This window comes from Ranitomeya variabilis, chromosome 4, assembly GCF_051348905.1.
Source record: "Ranitomeya variabilis isolate aRanVar5 chromosome 4, aRanVar5.hap1, whole genome shotgun sequence".
Taxonomy (NCBI): Eukaryota; Metazoa; Chordata; class Amphibia; order Anura; family Dendrobatidae; genus Ranitomeya; species Ranitomeya variabilis.
In genome coordinates, this window is record NC_135235.1 from 639,139,637 (window position 1) to 639,159,414 (window position 19,778).

Below are 19,778 nucleotides of genomic sequence, written 5' to 3' on the forward strand. Positions count from 1 at the left end.
GCAACTTAGGTGGGTAATAAACGCATAACAAACACACTAATGTAATGCCCACCTCTGCCCCTATTTAACGCTATTTTTATCCCATCTTCCAAAAACGTGGTGACAGGTTCCCTTTAATCCTTCATTTACTCCCCCCAGTGGGAGCTACTGGAATCTACACCAGTATAATATTTTAATGTGAACTTGTTCTGGAGTTACCCATGTTTATACTACAACTGAGATCAACTTGAGAACTTGTTTCTGGACTTACCCGTGTTCATGCCACACCTGGGATTAACCTGAGAACTTGTTCTGGACTTCCCTGTGTTTACTACATACCTGGATTTGACTCTTTCTGCACCGACAGTCTTTTGCATCTGCACCACCTCACCTGTCACACTCACCTTGCTGAGGACTCTGCCCTAAGAACTCTGCCGATTTGCTGTATATGGTAAAGGGACTTGATTTATTGCGGGTTATCAGTATATTATTTTGGGTGTTATTGCTGTTGTACAAATACACTATTTGCACTAAAGAAACCCGTCTCTGTCTGTTCATTGCCCCACGCTAACAGAATCCTCGAGTTCCTACAATAGTATTACACGTTCGGAACCGCAGAACAATGATCGGGAGAAGAAGACTGGCATTGGTAATCACTAATAAGCATTGAACCGGGAGAAAGGATCTCCCCTGGATGAGGAAGGAGCTCAGAGACTACACTCTGAAAGCCTGTTTGACCTGCAGAAAATGAGAGGAGTGAAGGAAACTGCCTCCATTGCCATCACCATTTTTCCTAAGAACCCTCCTAGCAAATCGAATGGAATGAGGGGATAAGTGATCAAGTGCACAAGCTCCCTGTTGAAGGGCCACGGTCTTGTCTCAAGGGAGAATTACCAACCTCCTGGAAGGATATCTGCTGGGCTGGAAATGAGGAAAACTTGTCTAAGTTTAGCTGACAGCCCAGGTGAGAGGGTATCGCAAGTGATATGGACGAGCTCCTGGAAGAGCGGCTAGAAAGTCAACCAGATAGGGCAGGACGACCATGCCTCTGGTTGCAAGAGGAACATGACAGCCGCCATGACTCTTGCGAACACTCTGGGTGTGGTTGCAAGGCCGAAGGGCAAGGTTTTGACTTAAATGCTGTTCGCAAATGGAATAGCAAAGGAATTTTTGAAGAGGGGAAAAATAAGAATGTGAAGGTAAGCATACCGATTGTCAATGGATGCCAGAAACTCCACCTTTTTCCGATGAAGTAATGGCCGAGCGGAGGAACTCCATCGGAAGAAGGAGGACCTTGTCAAACTTGTTAGAAGTTTGAGGTCCAGGATCGGTCTTACATTTCGGTCCCCTTTTTGGAACCAAGATCCCTTAGATCTAGATTGTCCTGGACAACCCCTCCACTGCTGGTTGGGTCTATAGGAAACATGCGATCCTTTTGTTCCTGCGTGAGGAACACTCCCAACTTCTCACTGAATAACCGACCACTCTGGTAAGGGAGTGATCTCAGAGGCTTTTTGAATGCAGAGTACGCTTCCATTCTCTAAACTATAATGCCCTTCTGAGTGTAACGGTATTTGCTGCTGACAGCGTCACGCAACTAGCCGCATTCAAGAAGCATGAACCACATAGACTCCCGTTCAAGAAATTTGATTGGCCAGCTGTATTGTCTAAGGGAAAAGGTTACTGTTGTGAATCAAAGTAGTTTAAGTCTCCGACCATGAGACCATTGCTCTAGCAACCCATGTGGTGTCTAAGGGAGGGTAGAGCTCTGAACCCGAGGCCGGAAGACAGAACGAACCAGATTTTCTATTTGACAGTCCTTGGTATTTTTAATTGATGACCCATCGGGCAGGGATACTGGTAGGTATACCACAGGAGATTCTACTCGGTTAATCTGCCAAGTTGCAGAATGCGTGGCTGCATCCAGCAGGTCAGGAAAAAGCCTTCTCTTGCTATCGCTGCTCTCTTTTGACGGTGCAGTTAAAATGATGAACCCTCGATCCACCATTCTCTTAACAGGGAAGTGGAGAGGGATCGTCCGCCTTCTTGCATCATCTGCTAAATAATGGTGATGCAGAGGGGGGTGCTCGGATGCCAAAAAGAGTGCCCCTGTAAATCCACAGAGTTCAGATCCTTGGGTGGACAGGGCTGGTTGTCCTGCGTTAGGCTTGGCTGCAGAAGAGGATACATGGAGGCGACACTCCATGTGCTTGTCTGCTGATGGTGTGGGGCGATCAGTGCCCTTTAAAGGACCCGTCGCCCCTAAAAATCAGACCAGGCATGGCATCCCACGTCATAGGGGGTATACGTGGATAGGACACCCGTGTTTGCATACTGGCAGAAAAAGGACACCTACGGAGATTGGTTGATGATATAAATAGTTGAATCCATCCTTTTCTGAACCTCTGGCGAGTCCAGATCCAAGGCAATATCCGATCCATATTCAGAGTCTTGATCTCAGCAAATCATTGGCGAGGAAGATCAGGAAATGAAGCTTCCGTTTTCCTAGACGCCTGTACATTTCTAGAATACTTGCGGCCCCACTAGCCGACGTCTCCCATGTAGGAGAGGGACCATCTATATTGGTCCTGCGAGCACTCTGAGTCACAGAGGGTTGACGGAGGGATTCAATCTCTTGTTCAGAGAAGCCATGCATTGTGGTCAGTGACGAAACCCACTCAGGGGAACTAGGTATTCTGGGATAAGCTGGGACCAGCGGTGGAGGGCTCCTGAGCTCATTTGGGGTGACTCGCTTCGGACTTTAAGACAAGGGTATACTAGTTCTGTGCCTTAAAAGACCAGGGAATGCTGGTCAAGTGCCTTTAAGACCAGGGAATGCTGGTCAAGCGCCTTTAAGACCAGGGAATACTGGTCATGTGCCTTTAAGACCAGGAAATACTGCTCATGTGCCTTTAAGACCAAGGAATACTGGTCATGTGCCTTTAAGACCAGGGAATACTGGTAATGTGCCTTTAAGACCAAGGAATACTGGTCATATGCCTTTAAGACCAGGGAATACTGGTCATGTGCCCTTAAGTACAGGGGGGAAATGCAGAGGGAGAGAGCAGTACTTCCTTACCCAGGTACTGATGTTGCAGCGTCGTTCTGCCTCTTTAATGCATAACCGTCACACCTGTGTTGAGCCGGCCAGGCGGACCAAGATGGCCACCGGGAGTTGCAGAGGTGTCAGAGAGCGAGAGGCGCCAATTCGGGGGCGGAGCCACAGACACGATGTGGGTGAAGCCTCGTGATTTCCATGAATAGGCCAAGCCAGGGCCTAAATTTCTGCAGCTGGCGGGAGCAATACCAAGGGTAGACGTGAGGGGAGTTGGAGTAGCCGATAAAAGGAGCGCTCCTGTGTCAGGAGAGAAGCGTCAGAAAAGTGGGTGGAGCCTCCTTAGCACGCCATAGTGCGGGCGCGGCTTCCGGGATGAGGCCTACACATCGGCCGAAGCTGGGGGCTTAATTTTTTGCAGCCAGCCGGAGCATTACCTCAGGGAGGTGGGCCACAGGGAAGCCATGGCTGCCTGTCAGCATGTGAATATCCCACTGCAGAGGCCCATCTCCGACTGGATCCACTCACCATCGGTGTGCATCCCGGCATGGAGCTGCCGCGAATGGCTGTGTTTCAGTGCCAAGGAAAGCGTGCACTATACTGTTCTGCTGCAGGTAAGGTATTGCAGCGTGGACGGTGCTGGGATAAAGGGGTAAACCTCAATCCACCATCCCTTTGTTAGGGAGGTGGAGAGGGACTGTTCGCCTCCTTGTGCCATCCGCTTTAACAGTGGTGGTACAGTGGGGGCTGCTCGGATGCCAAAGAGAGGGTGCCTCTGTACATCCACGGATTTCAAGCCCCGGGGTGAACAGAGCCAGTTGTCCGGCATTAGGCTTGGCTGCAGAAGAGGATACATGGAGGCGACACTCCATGTGCTCGTCTGTTGATAGTATGGGGAGATCGGTGCCCTTCAAGGGACCCGTCGACCCTAAAAATCAGCTCAGGCGTGGCATCTCATGTCGCAGGAGAGGATATGCAGAGGCGACACTCTCCGTGCTCACCTGTTGATGGTTCGGGGAGATCGGAACCTTGAAAAGATCCGTCGCCCCATTCGCCCGTGGAAAAATTAAAAATCAAAAAGGTAAAGAGTAAAAATTGAAAAGTAAAATAATAAAGAGTTTGGGGTCTGAATAGCAGACCCGTCTGGGTGCCTCCTACGGACACTAAGCAAGAACTGGTTCTCTGAGAGTCAGCAGGAGGCTGTATACTGCAAAGGAGGAGCTAACTTTCTTTGTATCCTTTAGTGTCAGCCTCCTAGTGGCAGCAGCATACACCCACGGTCTGTGTCCCCCAATGAGGGGAAGGAGAAAATCCCCCACTCTTGCTATACCTCCAGAAGCCTTAACCCCTTTACCCCCAAGGGTGGTTTGCACGTTAATGACCGGGCCAATTTTTACAATTCTGACCACTGTCCCTTTATGAGGTTATAACTCTGGAATGCTTCAACGGATCTTGGCGATTCTGACAGTTTTCTCGTGACATATTGTACTTAATGTTAGTGGTAAAATTTATTCTATATAACTTGCGTTTATTTGTGAAAAAAACAGAAATTTGGCGAAAATTTAGAAAATTTAGCAATTTTCCAACTTTGAATTTTTATGCCCTTAAATCAACGCATATGTCACGCAAAATACTTACTAAGTAACATTTCCCACATGTCTACTTTACATCAGCACAATTTTGGAACCCAAATTTTTTTTTGTTAGGGAGTTATAAGGGTTAAAAGTTGACCAGAAATTTCTCATTTTTACAACACCATTTTTTTTTTAGGGACCACATCTCATTTGAAGTTATTTTGAGGGGTCTATATGATAGAAAATAACCAAGTGTGACACCATTCTAAAAACTGCACCCCTCAAGGTGCTCAAAACCACATTCAAGAAGTTTATTAACCCTTCAGGTGTTTCACAGGAATTTTTGGAATGTTTAAATAAAAATGAACATGTGCCTAAACATTGAAACCCCCCACAAGTGAAACCATTTTGGAAAGTAGACCCCCTAAGGAACTTATCTAGATGTGTGGTGAGCACTTTGACCCACCCACCAAGTGCTTCACAGAAGTTTATAATGCAGAGCCGTAAAAGTAAAAAATCATATTTTTTCACAAAAATGATCTTTTCGCCCCCAATTTTTTATTTTCCCAAGGGTAAGAGAGGAAATTGGACCCCAAAAATTGTTGTACATTTTGTCCTGAGTACGCTGATACCCCATATGTGGGGGTAAACGACTGGTTGGGCGCATGACAGAGCTCGGAAGGGAAGGAGCGCCGTTTGACTTTTCAATGCAAAATTGACTGGAATTGAGATGGGACACCATGTCGCGTTTGGAGAGCCCCTGATGTGCCTAAACATTAAACCCCCCCCCCCACAAGTGACACCATTTTGGAAAGTAGACCCCCTAGGGAACTTATCTAGATGTGATTTGAGAGCTTTGAACCCCCAAGTGTTTCACTACAGTTTATAACGCAGAGCCGTGAAAATATATATATTTTTTTTTTCAGAAAAATGATTTTTTAGCCCCCAGTTTTGTATTTTCACAAGGGTGACAGGATAAATTGAACCCCAAAAGTTGTTGTCCAATTTGTCCTGAGTACGCTGATACCCCATATGTGGGGAGGAACCACTGTTTGGGCGCATGGCAGAGCTCGGAAGGGAAGGAGCGCCATTTGGAATGCAGACTTAGATGGATTGGTCTGCAGGCGTCACGTTGCATTTGCAGAGCCCCTGATGTACCCAAACAGTAGAAACCCCCCACAAGTGACCCCATATTGGAAACTAGACCCCCCAAGGTACTTATCTAGATGTGTTGTGAGAACTTTGAACCCCCAAGTGTTTCATTACAGTTTACAACACAGAGCCGTGAAAATAAAAAATCTTTTTTTTCCCACAAAAATGATTTTTAGACCCCCCAAATGTTTATTTTCCCAAGGATAACAAGAGAACTTCGACCCCAAAAGTTGTTGTCCAATTTGTCCCAAGTACGCTGATACCCCATATGTTGGGGTAAACCCTTGTTTGGGCGCACGGGAGAGCTCGGAAGGGAAGGAGCACTGTTTTACTTTTTCAATGCAGAATTGGCTGGAATTGAGATCAGACGTCATGTTGCGTTTGGAGAGCCCCTGATGTGCCTGAACAGTGGAAACTCCCCAATTCTACCTGAAACCCTAATCTAAACACACCCCTAACCCTAATCCCAACGGTAACCCTAATCACACCCCTAACTCTAAACCCAACCCTAATCCCAACCATAAATGTAATCCAAACCCTAACCCTAACTTGAGCCCCAACCCTAACCCTAACTTTAGCCCCAACCCTAGCCCTAACTTTAGCTCCAACCCTAGCCCCAACCCTAGCCCTAACCCTAGCCCTAACCCTAGTTCTAACCCTAACACTAGCCCTAACCCTAGCCCTAATGGGAAAATGGAAATAAATACATTTTTTTAATTTTTTTATTTTTCGCTAACTAAGGGGGTGATGAAGGGGGGGTTTGATTTACTTTAATAGCGGGTTGTTTAGCGGATTTTTATGACTGGCAGCCGTCACACACTGAAAGACGCTTTTTATTGCAAAAAATATTTTTTGCATTACCACATTTTGAGAGCTATAATTTTTCCATATTTTGGTCCACAGAGTCATGCGAGGTCTTGTTTTTTGCGAGATGAGTTGACGTTTTTATTGGTAACATTTTCGGACACGTGACAGTTTTTGATCACTTTTTATTCCGATTTTTGTGAGGCAGAATGACCAAAAACCAGCTATTCATGAATTTCTTTTCGGGGAGGCGTTTATACCATTCCACGTTTGGTAAAATTGATAAAGCAGTTTTATTCTTCGGGTCAGTCCGATTACAGCGATACCTCATTTATATCATTTTTTTATGTTTTGGCGCTTTTATACAATAAAAACTATTTTATAGAAAAAATAATTATTTTGGCATTGCTTTATTCTGAGGACTATAACTTTTTTATTTTTTCTTTGATGACGCTGTATGGCGGCTCGTTTTTTGTGGGACAAGATGACGTTTTCAGCAGTACCATGGTTATTTATATCCGTCTTTTTGATCGCGTGTTATTCCACTTTTTGTTCGGCGGTATGATAAAGCGTTGTTTTTTGGCTCTTTTTTTCTTACGGTGTTCACTGAAGGGGTTAACTAGTGGGACAGTTTTATAGGTTGGGTCGTTACGGACGCGGCGATACTAAATATGTGTACTTTTATTGTTTTTGGGGGGGTTTTTAGATAAAGAAATGTATTTATGGTAAATAATTTATTTTTCCTTTATTTAGGAATTTTATTTTTATTTTTTTTTACACATGTGGAAATTTTTTTTTTTTAACTTTTTTACTTTGTCCCAGGGGGGGACATCACAGATCGCCGATCTGACAGTTTTCACAGCACTCTGTCAGATCGGCGATCTTACTTTCATCGTAGCAGGCTGCTCTGCAGCCTGCTCCGGACCCGGAAGTACTCCCTGCAGGACCCGGATGCAGCCCCGCGGCCATTTTGGATCCGGGGACTGCAGGGAGTAGAAGCTCGGTACAAGGTGAGTACATCGCCTTGTACCGATCGTCTCAGGGAAGCCCCGCAGGGAGCCCCCTCCCTGCGCGATGCTTCCCTGTACCGCCGTTACACCGCGATCATGTTTGATCGCGGTGTGCCGGGGGCAGTCCGTGACCACTCCTGGCACATAGTGCCGGATGTAAGCTGCGATAGGCAGCTGACACCCGGCCGCGATCGGCCGCGCTCCCCCCGTGAGCGCGGCCGATCGCATATGACGTACTATCCCGTCGGTGGTCATACGGGCCCACCCCACCTCGACGGGATAGTACGTCAGATGTCAGAAAGGGGTTAAAGGGAACCTGTCACCCCCAAAATGGAAGTTGAGCTAAGCCCACCGGCATCAGGGGCTTATCTACAGCATTCTGTAATGCTGTAGATAAGCCCCCGATGTATCCTGAAAGATAAGAAAAAGAGGTTATATTATACTCACCTGGGCGGGCAGTCCGATCCGAAGGGTGTCGAGGTCCAGTCCAGGGCCTCCCATCTTCTTACGATCACGTCCTCTTCTTGTCTTCACGCCGCAGCTCCGGCGCAGGCGTACTTTATCTACCCTGAGGGCCCTTTATCTGCCCTGAGGGCAGAGCAAAGTACTGCAGTGCGCAGGCGCCGGGAAAAGTCAGCGAGGCCCGGCGCTTGCGCACTGCAGACAAAGTACGCCTGCACCGGAGTCGCAGCCTGAATACAAGAAGAGGACGTGATCATACGAAGATGGGAGGCCCCGAACCGGACTGCGACGCTCATCAGACCAGACCGCAGCGGGACCGCCCCTGGGTGAGTATAATATAACCTCTTTTTCTCATCTTTCAGGATACATTGGGGGCTTATCTACAGCATTACAGAATGCACACCTAGAATACCGGTGTGTTTGCATTACCACTGACTGCTATCAGTTCGGCAGTTAGCTTGTGCTCCTGTGAGTCTAACAGGGTGCAGTACTTTCCTTTCACGGCTACTCTGTGAACTAACAGAGCTAGCCTATACCGCCACCATTCACTAGCAGCAGGTTCCTCCTGCACGGTGGACCCCGGGCTGCGAACACACCAATAATAATAAACATCTATATTTACTCGGTGCTTTCTGCTAGCCCTAACAAGCGCACTCAGGAAAATTGCACAACAACTTTGGGGGTATAATTTCTCCTGTTACCCTTGGGAAAATAAAAAAGTTGGTGCTAAAAAATTATTTTTGTGGGAAAAAAAAAAAGATTTTTTATTTTCACGGCTCTGCGTTATAAACTTCTGTGAAGCACTTGGGGGTTCAAAGTGCTCACCATACATCTGAATAAGTTCCTTGGGGGTCTAGTTTCCAAAATGGAGTCACTTGTGGGGAGTTCCTACTGTTTAGGCACATCAGGGCCTCTGCAAACGTAACATGATGCCCGCAGACCATTCCATCAAAGTCTGCATTCCAAAACGTCACTATTTCCCTTCCGAGCCCCGACGTGTGCCCAAACAGTGGTTCTCCCCCACATATGGCGTATCAGCGTACTCAGGATAAACTGGACAACAACTTTTCGGGTCTACTTTCTCCTCTTACCCTTGGGAAAATAAAAATATGCTTGCTAAAAAATAATTTTGGAGGACAGAAAAATGATTTTTTATTTTCATGGCTCTGCGTTATAAACTTCCGTGAAGCACTTCGGGGTTCAAAGTGCTCACCACACATCTAGATTAGTTCCTTGGGAGATCTAGTTTCCAAAATGGGGTCACTTGTGGGGGAGCTCCATTGTTTAGGCACACAGGGGCTCTCCAAACGCGACATCGTGTCCGCTAACGATTGGAGCTAATTTTTCATTCAAAAGTCAAATGGCGCTCCTTCCCTTCATAGCCTTGCCGTGTGCCCAAACAGTGGTTTACTCCCACATGTGAGGTATCGGTGTACTCAGGAGAAATTGCCCAAAACATTTTAGGATCAATTTCATCCTATTGCCCATGTAAAAATGAAAAAATTGAGGCTAAAAGATTTTTTTTGTGAAAAAAAAAAGTACTTTTTCATTTTTACGGAACAATTTGTGAACCACCTGGGAGTTCAAAGTGCTCACTATGCATCTAGATTAGTTCCTTGGGAGGTCTAGTTTCCAAAATAGTGTCATTTGTGGGGGAGCTCCAATGTTTAGGCACACAGGGGCTCTCCAAACGCGACATGGTGTCCGCTAAAGATTGGAGCCAATTTTTCATTCAAAAAGTCAAATGGCGCTCCTTCCCTTCCGAGCCCTGTAGTGCACCCAAACAGTGGTTCCCCCCCCAAATATGGGGTATCGGCGTACTCAGGACAAATTGAGCAATAACTTTCAGGGTCTAGTTTCTCCTTTGACCCTTGGGAAAATAAAAAAAATTGTTGTTAAAAGATCATTTTTGTGACTAAAAACTTAAATGTTCTTTTTTTTCCCTTCCATGTTGCTTCTACTGCTGTGAAGCACCTGAAGGGTTAATAAACTTTTTGAATGTGGTTTTGAGCACCTTGAGGGGTGCAGTTTTTAGAATGGTGTCACTTTGGGGTATTTTCAGCCATATAGACCCCTCAAACTGACTTCAAATGTGAGGTGGTCCCTAAAAAAAATGGTTTTGTAAATTTTGTTATAAAAATGAGAAATCGCTGGTCAAATTTTAACCCTTACAACTTCCAAGCAAACAAATTTTGTTTCCAAAATTGTGCTGATGTAAAAAGTAGACATGTGGGTAATGTTATTTATTAACTATTAACTCACATAACTCTCTGGTTTAACAGAATAAACATTCAAAATTTGAAAATAAACCAAATTTTCAAAATTTTCACTAAATTTCCATTTTTTTCACAAATAAACGCAACAATTATCAACCTAAATTTACCACTAACATGAAGCCCAATATGTCACGAAAAAAACATCTCAGAACCACTAAGATCCATTGATCCGTTCCTGAGTTATTACCTCATAAAGGGACACTGGTCAGAATTGCAAAAAATGGCCAGGTCATTAAGGTCAAAATAGGCTGGGTCATGAAGGGCTTAAGGTCCAACACACAGCATTACACAGTACACGATATCCTCCGGATCCCAGCCTGGAACCATATCCTCCAGTTTGCAGCCAATAAACAGTCCAGTCCAACTCCAAGACCAGTTACCGTGGGCGACTGCACTGCTATGCACGCTGTGGGTGCCAGGCATCTCAGCTCCCCTGGCTGTTTGGCTCTGCTTGCCTGTGTTACCTCACACAGGTGGAGCTCTGCAGAGCCGACTGTTGTGCACCAGACTGACACTAAGGGCTCCTTTTCACTTGCAAGAAATAAGTCCGTGTATCGCATGTGAAAACCAAGCTCTGGCGCCGGCACTCCGGAGCAGAGCGTGCAGCTCCATGTGTTGCTATGGAGACGCACGCTCCGCACTGGAGTGCCGGTGCCAGAGCTTGGTTTTCACATGCGAGACACGGACATATTTCTCGCAAGTGGAAAGGAGCCCTAACTCTGACCCTGACACACCCAAACCCTTTACTGCAAGGCTTTTAACCAAAGAACCTGTAGCCTTCAGCCACACAGAAAACCAGGGCAGGAAGGAAACAGACTGCCACACTACCATCCTGTAGTCAGTTTCAATACAAAAGCTCAGAAGGTTTTCTCAAATCTGCCCTGGACAAAAAGCTTGTCCAAGACTAACACTCACTTTTATTTTTATTGCAATCACAGCTACGCCTGTGACTGCAATGCACTCCCATGGCCTTAATGTGCCTCCATGCGCATCCTGGGGGGGAACAAACAGCAACTCTCACATGTAACACTGGTCACTGCCTCAGATATTATTGATATCTTCCTCAAAAAATCATGTATGTCCTACGGATCCCCTTTCATTTAATTTTTTCCCTCAATCATAATGTTCTCAGTACTAATACTTTTGAGAAGAAAAACTGAAGAGGTTATTAGGAGTTTTTCAAAATTTCAGTGACAACCTTGCCTAGGTGAAGTGCGCAAAATTCCCATTCTAATGTGGTTTCAGACTGAAAAATGATCACTTATTTTATATTACACTGCAATATATTCTAATGGTACAACTTCCCACCTCTGATTGTTGTCTCGTCTCCTGCAACATATTCTAATGGTACAACTTCCCACCTCTGATTGTTGTCTCATCTCCTGCAATATATTCTAATGGACGGAACTCCGCCCCCTCCTTCCCGGAGCTCAGAATGGGGCAGCGGATACGTGGAAAAACAGCATCCGCTGCCCCCATTGTGCAGCGCTTCCACACTATGTGTCGGTGCGCTGCAAGTGTGAAAGTAGCCTAAGTCTGATTGATTGCTAACGAGAGAAAAAAAAAGTAAGATCTAAGAACTAGCCTCCTATATATTCAGACATAGCCTGGGGAGGCATTTATGCACATTTAATGGAAGCACATTTCATCAAAGTATAGGCAGCTATAACATGGCAATTGGACAGGGCAGGAGACAGGTAAGACAATTAAATAAATCTATTCCCTGTATATTTGGAACACAACAAATATTCACCATATGCATTTGTATAATCTATATCCTGGCTGCTGCATTCACTCACATTCACCACCTTTCAATTAATTCTTTACACTCCATATCGGCCCCTCTGTTCTTTCCTCTCCTATGTATAGCACTCACTCTCTGTTCACATTGCTTAACACATGAGACGCTCTCACAAATCACTTAACCATCTGCTCACTCTTTCTATCCTCCTTCTCCAAGTCACAGGAGACATCTCTCCCAACCCCGGCCCCCCATGTTATAGCAAGTCAAACCTCCCAACTGCTACATCAAGAAACCCCTCTAACCTTATTAACATTCCCTGCATGCCTTCTGCCTCTTTCAATTGTGCGCTTTTGAATTCTCGCTATGTGTGTGTAATAAACTCTCCTTCATCCATGACTTCTTCCTTTCTGATTCTCTTAACCTCCTGGCTCTTACTGAAACCTGGATCCAGCAGTCAGACACCACCGCTGCTGCTCTCATATGGTGGACTACACTTTTCTCATACCCCAAGATCGGACACCAGAGCAGGTGGAGGCGTTGGTCTGCTCCTATCACCCAAATGTACCTTTCAGGTTATCCCCCAAGTACTCTCACTTGTCTTCCCTTCTTTTGAGGTCCATGCGATCAAACTCTACATCCCCTTCTCCATGAGAGTGGCGGTGGTGTATCGTTCTCCCGGCCCCTCTCATCAGTTCCTCGATCACTTTGCCACCTAGCTTCCGCACTTTCTCTCCTGTGACATTCCCACCCTACATCATGGGTGATTTCAACATCCCCATTGCTTTTCCCCTCTCTCCATCTGCTTCTCACCTTTTATCTCTAACCTCCTCTTTCGGCCTCTCGCAGCATACTAACTCTCCAACGCATGAAGATGGAAACTCCCTCGACTTGGTCTTCTCCCGGCTTTGCTCAGTGGATGATTTCACAAACTCCCCTCTCCCACTCTCTGACCACAACCTTCTTTCATTCTTTATCAAGAACTGCCATCCCGCTCAGGTCACCCTCACTTTCCACACTTATAGAAACATACAGGCCATTAACACCCAGAAACTTATGAAGAACTTGCAGTCCTCATTGGCCCCTATCTCCTCCCTCTCATGTCCCTATTCTGCACTGAAGCATTACAATAAAACCCTGCAAAGTGCCCTGGATGAAATTGAACCTCCTATACATAGAACAACTTGGCATAGATGGCAAAAACCGTGGCACACACTGAAAACACGTTTCCTACAGTGGTGCTCCAGGTGCGCCGAACGCCTGTGGAGAAAATCTAATCTACCCGAAGATTTCAATCATTATAAGTTTTTGCTTAAAACATACAACTGTGCCCTTCACCTCTCCAAACAAACCTATTTCAACACCCTCATCACCTCACTGTCCAATAACCCTAAACGTCTCTTTGACGCTTTTCATTCCCTACTCAAACCAAGAGTGCAGGCCCCAACCACAGATCTCCGCGCTGACGATCTGGCCAACTACTTCAAAGAAAAAATTGACCATATCCGACAGGAAATTATCTCCCAATCTCCTCATATCATGCACTGTTCTCCCTCCCCCACTGCATCTAGTTCACTCTCTGACTTTGAACCAGTCACAGAAGAAGAAGTAATCAGCCTCCTTGCATCTTCTCGCCCGACCACTTGCACCAGTGACCCCATTCCGTCACTTCTCCTTCAGTCCCTTTCCCCTGCTGTCACCTCTCACCTAACAAAAATATTCAACCTCTCTCTCCCCCTCCTGTATCTTTCCCTCCTCATTTAAGCATGCCATCATACATCCATTACTTTAAAAACCATCCCTCAACCAAAACTGTGCCACTAACTACAGACCTGTCTCTAATCTTCCCTTCATCTCTAAACTCCTCGAACGCCTGGTCCACTCCCGTCTTACCCACTATCTCTCAGATAACTCTCTTCTCGACCCTCTTCAATCTGGCTTCCGCTCTTTACACTCTACTGAAACTGCCCTCACTAAAGTCTCTAATGATCTACTAACAGCTAAATCTAATGGTCACTGCTCCCTCTTGATTCTCTTGGCTCTCTCCGCAGCATTCGACACTGTGGATCATCAGCTCCTCCTCACTATGCTCCGCTCCATCAGCCTTAAGGACACCGTTCTCTCCTGGTTCTCCTCCAATCTCTCCGACCACTCTTTCACTGTATCTTTTGCTAGTTAATAATAATAATCTTTATTTTTATATAGCGCTAACATATTCTGCAGCGCATTAGTTTGCACACATTATCACTGCTGTCCGTTGGAGCTCACAATCTAAATTCCCTCTCAGTATGTCTCAATATGGAGCATCTTATGGGCCCATCATAAACTGTATGGAGCATTATATGGGGCTCCTGATTCAATATGGATATTCAAAAACACTTAAACTACAGATGTCTCAATTAATTTTACTTTTATTGGTATCTATTTTTATTTTTGAAATTTACCAGTAGCTGCTGCATTTTCCACCCTAGGCTTATACTCGAGTCATTAAGTTTTCCCAGTTTTTTTGTGGCAAAATTAGGCGTCTAGGCTTATACTCGGGTCGGCTTTTACTCGAGTATATACAGTAACTATCCCTGTGTGGCTCATCCAAAAAACTTAAACCATAATCTGGTTCCTTGCATCATGTTCTGTTACCATCCACCTCTGGTGTCTCCCCTTTTCAAGAAAAACCAATTGCAATAGCTAGGTCTAATATTCCAAAACAGAAAAACCAAAAAACTAACATAAGACCTAAAACGTATAAATTTTAATATAGTAATTAAAACCAAAAAACAATAATATCATATAGACCAACAGTAGAGGGCCTGCAGGAAAAAGGGGTCTCTGGTATATCAAAAAATGCCAGAAAAAAAACAGTATTTCTTCAAAGATGTACAGGAAAGGGCTAGGGAAGGTAGAGGTGCCTATCCCTGCCCAAATGCCCTTCCTGACAGCGGAGGTTGGCACCCTGGGATACGAAGTGGCACCCCCGCTCAACGTAGACTGACCCTGAAATCCCTAGCAGGGGTCCCTACCAAAAAGCCACCACCAACATAAAGCAATAAATAAATAACAGCACAAAGAAAGAGAAAAAGTGTAGTCTATACAGTGCCAGTGCTGCTGAATACTGGCAGTTGGTACACAAATAGCACAATTAGGCTGATATATAATTAACTCTGGCGTGTAGCGTGAGCTAGAGACAAGCAAAGATGAGAGGTAGAAATGATATTATTTAGGGTATTTTTGCACAGCAAGATGTCTTATTGTCGGTAGTAATAATACCCAATATGTACAGAGTATATTCACTATATTTTATTTTATTTTTTTTCCCAGAGTGAATATACTCTGTACATATTGGGTATTATTACTACCGACAATAAGACATCTTGCTGTGCAAAAATACCCTAAATAATATCATTTCTACCTCTCATCTTTGCTTGTCTCTAGCTCACGCTACACGCCAGAGTTAATTATATATCAGCCTAATTGTGCTATTTGTGTACCAACTGCCAGTATTCAGCGGCACTGTATAGACTACACTTTTTCTTTTTCTCTTTCTTTGTGCTGTTATTTATTTATTGCTTTATGTTGGTGGTGGCTTTTTGGTAGGGACCCCTGCTAGGGATTTCAGGGTCAGTCTACGTTGAGCGGGGGTGCCACTTCGTATCCCAGGGTGCCAACCTCCGCTGTCAGGAAGGGCATTTGGGCAGGGATAGGCACCTCTATCTTCCCTAGCCCTTTCCTGTACATCTTTGAAGAAATACTGTTTTTTTTCTGGCATTTTTTGATATACCAGAGACCCCTTTTTCCTGCAGGCCCTCTACTGTTGGTCTATATGATATTATTGTTATTTGGTTTTAATTACTATATTAAAATTTATACGTTTTAGGTCTTATGTTAGTTTTTTGGTTTTTCTGTCTCCCCTTTTCCCATGGTTTGTAAGCTTGTGAGCAGGGCCCTCATTCCTCTTGGTGTCTATTTTGATCTGTTTATTGTTATGCTGTAATGTCTATTGTCTGCACAAGTCCTCTCTATAATGTAAAGTGCTGCGGAATATGTTGGCGCTGTATAAATAAATATTATTATTAGTATTCTCTATACAGGGAAGTTTCCATAAAGAAAGTGTCAGTCTTTCTAATAAATTGTCAGCTCAGTGTATAATACTGGGGGATAAAACAAGACTGATCACAAGACCTTCATAGCCTTATACATATCATAGGGGAGATCTCATGACACCTTCTCTCCATCTACCTGATGATCCTGAGGAACATCGAGATCTTCTTGTTTACAGTCCTGTGGAAGAAGAGGACGGGGACATCTCTCTGGTGTTGTCCTCTTACTGGAAAGATCTGGAGGAAACACATAAAGAGACTGAATTCATTCTTTACATACAGATAATTATAGGCCGTGTGTATTTAGCCCTGTCTATTACCTGGTGATGTGAGGGGCTGGGGAACCTCCATCATGAAGTCCTTGTACAGATCTTTGTGTCCTTCTAAATACTCCCACTCCTCCATGGAGAAATAGACGGCGACATCCTGACACCTTATAGGAACCTGACACATACAATGATACCGTCATCCCCCAATCCCTGCATAGCGTTACTGTATAATCTCCCAGCATTCCCAGCAGTGTCACCTCTCCAGTCAGCAGCTCAATCATCTTGTAGGTGAGTTCTAGGATCTTCTGGTCATTGATGGCCTCATGTATCAGGGGGTGAGGTGGAGGCCCTGTGATTGGGCTCAGGGGTCTTCCCCATCCCTCAGACACAGGGGCCTGACAGCGCTCACTAGAGGTCTTCTTCACTACTGTGTAATCCTGGTTATGGAGAGACACATTAATAAACCTCACTACAGACATTTCCAGAGTCCTCACCTCTCCAGTTCTGTCCATCTGTTATTCCCATAGATAAGAATGATGTAATGTGATGTCATCAGAATCTCTCACCTCTCCAGTAAGCCGGAAGAGGATCTCTAGGGTGAGGTGTAATATCCTCTCCGCCATCTTGTCCCTGTCCCTATCCATCCTTGTAGGGTCACTCAGGAGAAGTCTCTTATATAGAAGATCTCCACTGAGAGGATCCGATATTGTAGGGACCTGAATGGGGAGAAGATGACGATGTAACATCATAAAGATCCCATGTAAGAAACCTCCGGAGCTGTTACCGGCGACACATGATCACTACATCCAGTCAGGGCCCCGTCCTGCCCCCGGTATAACACACAGTCCCATTATAGTCACATACAGGGATTTATCACAGGCTCAGCACTGAGGGGGTTAATGTCCCCTGCCCCCGCCCAGTAATGGGGAATCTCCAGCACCTACCTCCACCTGCAGAGCCGCACACCACATATATGGCTGTTCTGTGCGCACAGGACCTGGGATGAGGTCACAGGAGGGGAGGAGTCAGGGGTCACATGATCAGGGGCCTCTATGACTAGTGGCCATTGTGACAAGGTGCATTGTCCTTCTACTGTAGGGGAAACAGCTGCCATGAAGTGATGAACCTGATTGGCCAAAATGCTTCTGTAAGCCCTAATGTCCAAACATCTATCCAGAGATAATAAAGGGCCCAGGATGAGCCAAGAACACATTCCCGCCATTACTGCACCTGACAGAAAGGACACATGGATTCCTGCTGCTTGTATGAGATTCTGACCCACTAATCAGCACAGAAATCCGGAGCCATCTGACTGCACAATGTTTCCCACTGCTCAGTGATGTCATTTTTGTTCAGAAAAGTTTTTTCTTTCTATTTCCCTCAGACCAGAGTCGGATTGCTAATCTGCCCAGGCGGCAGATGCCCGGTGGGCCGACAGATCTCCACCACACAGTGGGCCGCCGGACCTATAATCTTATGAGTTCGGTCCTGTGTGCGCGGGTAGGGTAATCGCTCGCTTTCTGCCTGTTCTATATGGTATAGGGCTATTATGCCCTACCTCTGAAGGGGTTTCGGCTGTCTTGCTTTTCTTGTGCACTTAGGTACTTAGCGATATTGGAGCAGTACATTTACACTGACGCCGATGCTGGACAGGACCCACCTCAGCTCTTCATCCTCCCCCATCTCAGGGACCTGGGTGAGACCCAAGATAATTTTTTTTATGTATATACAGCAGCTGCACCTACATAATGTGTATAGACTGCTGTATATAATCACTGTATCACCTATATAATGTATGTTCAGCAGTCATATATACATGATACTGCTACTGAAGTGTATATACATTATATAGGTGATACTGCTGTGTATATATGTGTGTGTGTTTGTATATATGTGTACACACACAGCAGTGTCTTCGCCGCAGCTGAATGATTTACATCTGGTAGCCAGCAAAAGTACATGTGGGGGTTGCCTGGTTGCTAGGGAATCCCCACATGTAATCAAGCTGCTAACAGATGTAAATCATTCAGCTGCGGTGAAGAAAATTAAATATCTCCGAGCACTAAAAAATACTCAGAGGACACCCGAGCGTGCTGGGGAAATCTCGAGCAACAATTACACTCGCTCATTACTAGTAGGAACTAGGGTTGAGCAAAACGGATCGGACATTTTCAGAAATTGCCGACTTTTGACAAAGTCGGGTTTCATGAAACCCGAACCGATCCTGGTGTGGGATCGGCCATGCGGTCGGCGATCTTCGCGCCAAAGTCGTTTCATATGACGCTTTCAGCGCCGTTTTTCAGCCAATGAAGGTGGACGCAGAGTGTGGGCAGCGTGATGACATAGGTCTCGGTCCCCACCATCTTGGAGAAGGGCATGACAGTGATTGGCTTGCTCTCTGCGGCGTCACAAGGGCTATAAAGGGGCGTGCACGCCAACCACCATCTTAGGCCGGAGACACACTGGTGCGAGATACGGCCGAGTCTCGCTGGTTAAAAGCAAGCTGTGGCACCTGCACTCCGGAGCGGAGCGTGCAGCTGCATAGCAATACATGGAGCCGCACGCTCCACTCCGGAGTGCCGGTGCCACAGCTTGCTTTTAACCAGCGAGACTCGGCCGTATCTCGCACCAGTGTGTCCCCGGCCTTACTCTGCCAATCTGAGCATAGGGAGAGATTGCTGCAGCTTCGTCAGAAGAAGGGATATAGTTAGGGAGGGAAGATTAACCCCCAAATCGCTTGTGCTGTAGCGATTTTCACTGTCCAACACCACCTTATTGTGCAGGGACAGTGGAGGTCGTATTTTAGTGCATCAGCTGCATTGCTGTGTGCACGGTGTGGTGCAGACCAACTGCTTTTTTAAAAGCAAAAATCCTGTTCCTCCTTTCTGCAGTTATCTGTCTTGTTTGTTTGTCCACACTTTTGTGTTCAGCAGTCCTTTTTATTGCTGCCATACTTGTCCTGAGCTCGTTGTAGGAGCTTGTTATTGTAGTAATTTTTTTTTTTTATATAATAATAATTCCAGCCACTTTCTGCCACTTATATTGTGTTGTTTTATACAGTGGGCCAGAGTTCTGGTGCAGTGTCTCCCCCCAAAAAGTGAGATAGTAATTCTCACACAGTGTATATTCTGCAGTGCTGCTAGTGTGTCGTATATCAGGCAGCCACTTGCTGCCATGTTCATAGTGTTGTGTTATACCACTGGGCCAGAGTTGTGGTTCAGTGTCTCCCCCCAAAAAAGGGAGATTCTAAGTCTCAACAAGTAAAGATACAACTTCAACCTTGTTTTACTGTACCAGATAGCGGTTGTTATTTGGGTGACATTATACAAAAAAAAATGAGGAAGTCTGGTGGAAGAGGCAGT

General features: G+C 45.5%; 1 protein-coding gene across 1 annotated transcript in view; it reads right to left on the bottom strand.

Moving 5' to 3' along the window:
* Window positions 1-17,363, bottom strand: part of LOC143767219 (uncharacterized) — a 31,356-nt gene extending 13,993 nt beyond the window's left edge. Inside the window, exons 1-4 of the mRNA XM_077255369.1 lie at window positions 16,983-17,363; window positions 16,674-16,853; window positions 16,468-16,591; window positions 16,287-16,384 (exon numbers count right to left, since the gene is read on the bottom strand). Of these exons, the coding sequence (XP_077111484.1) occupies window positions 16,287-16,384; window positions 16,468-16,591; window positions 16,674-16,853; window positions 16,983-17,165 (585 nt within the window). The 5' untranslated portion in view covers window positions 17,166-17,363. The remainder of the gene's footprint in view (window positions 1-16,286; window positions 16,385-16,467; window positions 16,592-16,673; window positions 16,854-16,982) is intronic.
* Between the last annotated feature and the right edge of the window lie 2,415 nt (window positions 17,364-19,778).